Source organism: Dermacentor silvarum, chromosome 1 (assembly GCF_013339745.2).
Source record: "Dermacentor silvarum isolate Dsil-2018 chromosome 1, BIME_Dsil_1.4, whole genome shotgun sequence".
Classification (NCBI taxonomy): domain Eukaryota; kingdom Metazoa; phylum Arthropoda; class Arachnida; order Ixodida; family Ixodidae; genus Dermacentor; species Dermacentor silvarum.
Window position 1 is genome coordinate 285,379,123 of NC_051154.1, and position 5,261 is coordinate 285,384,383.

Consider the following 5,261-nt stretch of genomic DNA (forward strand, 5'->3'; position numbering starts at 1 on the left):
ACGGGGCTCGCGAACCAGGCTCGGCTGGGCGGTGCCGCCTTGGCTGCGATCACGGCAACTGGCCATCCTCCCACTGGGCTTGGCTCCTCCTGAAGCCAGGCCTGCGGCCCATTCCCTGTCAGCCCGAAGGCTGAGGTCAACGGCAGGGAGACCGCTTGAACGAGGGCTGACGGAGGACCGAGGCCGAGGGAGAGTGCCGTGCTGTTGCCGCCATGACAGAGGAGGAGGACCAAGCCAAGAAGGAAAAGGCTCCGCCCAAGAAGACCCGGGCTAAGCGGAAGCCCGCTGCTGCTGACGATGGGGGCAATACATCTGAAGAGGCCCCAGTCGTGAAGCGGACGCGTGGAAGGCCGGCAAAGGACCCGTCTCCACCAACAACGAGGCCCCGGCCAGCGAAGACGGCAGCGCAGCAAGCCATCGCCACCAGGGCTTCTGCCAAGGTGAGGAAGGCGTCAGATGAACCGCAACCCGATGCCGATGTGGACGTCCCGTCCACCAGCAAGGGACCTTCACGGAAGGCGCCAAGGGTGAGCCGAAAGGCGCGATCACCAAGCTCCTCCCCGAGCGACGCCACCTCTGCCGCTACCAAGGCAACCAAGCGTCGACACCGCTCGCGCAGTCACTCCCGCGGCAGCAGCAGCCATCATGCCAAGAGGGGAAAGAGCCGCGGCAGATCCAGGCGCTCGTCCCGCAGCGGCCGCGGTGGCCACAAGCGCAAAGCCAGCCACCGAGGAGAATCCACCACCGCCTCGGAGACCAGCCACAGACAAAAGAGGGGACGCAAGAGCCGTCACCACCGCTCCAAGAGCACCTCTTCTGCAGTGAGCGCGACTACAAAGACTGGCGGGAAACGGCGGCGCCACGCCCGTAGCATTCATTCGTCGTCGACACGTAGAGGTCGGCGGGTCAAGTCCAAGAAGGCGGCGAGCAGCACCTCGTCGAGATCCCGGCGTACCAAGCCTGCGGCCAAAGCTACGAAAAGCCAGAAGCGGAAGTGAGAACCCAAGTCATCGCTGAAGCGGGCTGGTCAGATCCAGCGAAAATCCGCTGTTGGGATTTGCCTTGGCCGCCCGATAAAGACCAAGAAATTAGTCGGCGCGACGCGCTCATATAAAAAATCTTGGCTGGCGCATCTGGAAAGCGATTCAAAATAAATTTCTAAATTAAGGTACTAAACTGTTCATTTATTGCTTGCAGATGTTGTTTGCAAGGGTGTATGATATTCTCTTGCCGGTTTAACTTAAGAAAATAGGTGTCTTCGGTTAAACAAAGCGCTCTCTGGAAGGTGGGTAATTGGAGTTAGCCTTCAAGCAGCTTCTTGGCGGCGCTCAGCCGTACGAGTGGTCGAGGGCAGGCAACGTTGCAAGTGCGGAGAGTGTAAGAGAAAAAAAAATTAAGTGGCGATTTAGCGGTAAATGAGAGAAATGCTTTAGCAATACGCCGCACCGCTTTCAGGACACGGATCTATGCTTTAAAGTGCGCTCACTATATTGCAAAGTTGTTAGGAGCTCACTCGACACACTTGCCCTGCCTCTTCGAGGAGCCAAGTGCAACTGATGGTATATGTATATATAGGCAACTCAATTGGTAAAAGGCATCGCACGCGTAATGCGAAGAAGTTGGTTGGTGCCCCACCAGCGGCCACTTGTTTTGCAGCGAAGCTGTATATGACTAGGGCGAATCCGTCCTCCGGGAACAACCGCGCGAACGCGCTCGTGCCACTGCTCACGCGTTCGTCATCATTCTCTCCTTCCACAGCTGGCTTCGTTGCCACTCCTAATTCCGGCGTAGAATTTCGCTTCTCTTCTGTCTTCGTCAGGCCGTGTTTACGGGGGTACGAGTCATTGCTTAAGGGGGTATGAGCCATTCATTGTCTTACGTGATTGGCAGATTTAACAACAAAGGTGATACTCGAATGTGTGTGCGTACGTACCGTCACGATGACCACTAATATAGACAATAAATATGTTCGTAGCTTCGTTTAACATTCTGTGTCGTGCGCTAAACAGCTTTGCTGGTCATCCCCCTTCACTAAAGGCAATGGCTCATGAATTTTTTTCATCCACTTTCATTTACATTAATTTATTATTTCTTTATTCAAAAATAAGTTAAATAATTTCCAGGATACTGTCCTTGGTGTCTTTGTTTGCTGACTTCTGATGACATGAACAATAAAAATCGGGTCCTCGGTTTCCTTTTATTCTTGCTCATTACATAGCGAGGCCTCGAAACCGGCTGCATTGATGGCGTCAGGTAGCATGTGTGTACTTGTTGACCATTTGCCTTCAATGAAGAAGTTCACGTACACCTGACGCCTGCGGCAGAAAGGATGTTCCACATCCGCCGCCAAAGTTTGTGAGTGGTTGCGCTGGCTAACACTCCCAGGGCTAGTTCTAGTAGATAAACATGGGTACCTCAGAAAGTGGATGGCAAAGTGGCGTCGTGGTAGCTCAACTGTATGAGCAACGCACGCGTAATGCGAAGACGTGGCTTCATGCCCCACCTGCGGCCAGCTGTTGTTTCATCCACTTTCACAACAATTAGACTATTATCTGTTTAATTCAAGGAATAACTACAAGTAATTTCCCCTCTGCTGTCCTTGGTGTCCTGGTTGGCTTTTTATCATATGACAAACGAAAATCGGGCCCTCGGATTTCTTCTAGCTTATATATATATATATATATATATATATATATATATGTGTGTGTGTGTGTGTGTGTGTGTGACCTCAAGGTGAATCTAGCTATGGTTGCCACAAAGTTGTAATTGAGAAGCTGATGCCCTTATTTAAACAGAACTGTTTTTTCTGAACATACGATCGTTGTTTAAAAGTGCGTGCGGCGTTGGTGACTGTTGCCGGAGCCTCTGATATAAATAGGCACTTGGTGCCGCAGCTAAACGTCGCCTCCCTTCCCTTCCCCTCCCCCCTCTCCCCCACGGCCTCTCGCGCGTCGGAAGAAGGCGCGTTTGCTTTACATATATGGTGATTGTAAAGGAGGAAAGAGACGCCTACTTCTGCAGAGAGCACGGCGCAGAACGCGCGTTTGTTCTCCGCCGTGCGTTCACTCCCTGTGAAAACGCGCGCCCCTCGCGCCCTTTCACTCGCACATACAGCGTTCGGCGCGCGGCGACGATTTCATCTCCAAATGACGTCATACGGAACCTCACGGCGACGGCGACGCCGACGGCAGAAATCTGCTTTTGAGTGTCCATATAATTGCTATCGCAATAAAACAACGAATTTGCAAGATCTATACCTGATGCGAAAGAAGTATATCAGAACACTTTTAAAATAACACATGTCGCCCGCACGGGTTTATCGTTTCAACTGGCGGGAATTTTACCTCTGCATAACCTCTGCACTGTTAAATTAACTGTATCTAACAGGCGCGAAGTGAAACAAAATAGACATTGTCTTCATCAGTTTTCTCATCTACAGCAAAACGTTACATACCTAAATACACGATGCCAGGAAATGTGGAAAGTGATAATCACAGTAAAGTTTGTTCTTTCTCCTTGAAATTCATCGCGTTCATGAAGTTGAAGGCAGGCTAGAGGTGACAAACTTGGAGATGTATTGGAGCGAAAATATTTACAAATTAAAATGCAGAGCTTGCACAAGAATACTGATGAAAAACACAGAAGTAAACAGCGCCTTACTCTTCTACTTTTTCCTTAGTTAAAACCAAGGACAACTGTCCCTACTTACGACCAACCGAGTCACACTGTTCGACCACCAAGTGGTTACGGCCCAGACTAGCGTTGCATCCTACAGAGTCTTACTGATCTATCAGTTTAGTGATTACAGCCTAGATTGAAAGGAATCACTTCCAGATAGTCTTTCAATACACATATAGTAAACAATAAAAAGGGGAGGTGGCAACTGCTCGTCGGCCTCAACATTCCCCTAACCAATGCGGTTACACCTGAACATAAGCCACCACCTACTGGGTTGTGCCTAATTTCGTTAGCAGTGATGTTAGACTTTAGGCAAGCGTTCGGCACCCTTTCCCATCCTGGCTCTCTTTCGCCTATCCCCCGCTCTTAGCCATTCCTCATTGCCTGGCTGCCTCTAATTTCTGTCGACACGTTTCTGCATAATTTGTCCGCAGGTGCAATTTCCGAACTGACACGCGCACCGGCAATTTACAAGCACTCCGTCAAAGGAGCGTTCTTGTCGAATCCTAGTTTGTTACTCTGCTGGCCTCTATCAGCTTTTGACGAGAGGGCTGTTCTTCAATTGGAGAATTATTGGCGCAGTTTCTACGTAGTTCACAGACCGCGTAAAACGTGCTTCCCATTGTGGGTCCTTTGGCGTAGGCGTTTGGTGACAGTGTCACCTTTGCTGACAGTGCCAAAGGGCCCACATTGACGGCTAGGGATCAGAAGGTAATTACCCCTGCATTCGAGCCGTTCCCGCTCAGTCAATTACCGTGTAGAGAGAGAGCCGAGAAATGGCTTCTATACTTGGTGCTCCCGCCACCTAATTTGCATGTTTGAGAGATGAGCGGCTCACCAACCACGAAAACAAATTGTTCAAAAGATAAATTGTACTACATAATGCCTAGATTATCTCATAAATATGAGAAACTCGGCATAGATTTTCTACAGTGTACAGCAATCGAGTTGCAAAAATTGCAAATGTTAGGTTTTCAGATTACATTGGCTCTCTTGTTCACCCTTATACTTGGCCTTGTGCTTTGTCTGTTTATGAGACAAAGCACTAAGATATCCTCTGCACTTATTTAACTGCCGTTGCTGACTGTTTTGTAGAAACGTAGCTGTGGTCCTTCGTCAATCTGTCTTTGCGAAGAGCCGCTTTAATCTGCAGCTTCCTTCATCTGTCTGTTGATAAAAATCGACATTATTATTGTTATTGTTGTATTATTATTGTTATTTTCATAGCAATTATATGGACACTCCAGGCGCACTTCTGTCGTCGGCGTCGCCGTCGCGGTGAGGTTCCGTATAAAGTCCAGACGCGATATGATCGTCGCCACGCTCCGTAGGCTGCACGTGCGAGTCAAAGCGTGCGAGGGTGAGGCGACGATGTCGGCTCAATCTTGCACGCGCAAGGGGGGAAAGTGGGGAGGAAGCGCGCCGTCTTCCATCGCGTAGAATGCTCCGGTGGGAGAGAAGTGAAGGGAGGGGGATGCGTTTTACACCAGGCGCTGCTGCGCAAGGCGCGGCCGCGTCTGCCGCCCAATCTGCGACCGGGACAGAGTCCGCCGTGCGCTTTGTTTTTGCGGCTTAGTTCGCAT

The 5,261-nt window shown here is 50.2% G+C and overlaps 1 protein-coding gene across 1 annotated transcript; it reads left to right on the forward strand.

Moving 5' to 3' along the window:
- The first annotated feature begins 212 nt into the window (after positions 1–212).
- LOC119441269 (arginine/serine-rich coiled-coil protein 2-like) lies at positions 213–998 on the forward strand. Its single transcript, XM_037705900.1, has one exon. It carries the CDS (start codon positions 213–215, stop codon positions 996–998), a length of 786 nt encoding a protein of 261 aa, XP_037561828.1.
- Positions 999–5,261: the final 4,263 nt, after the last annotated feature.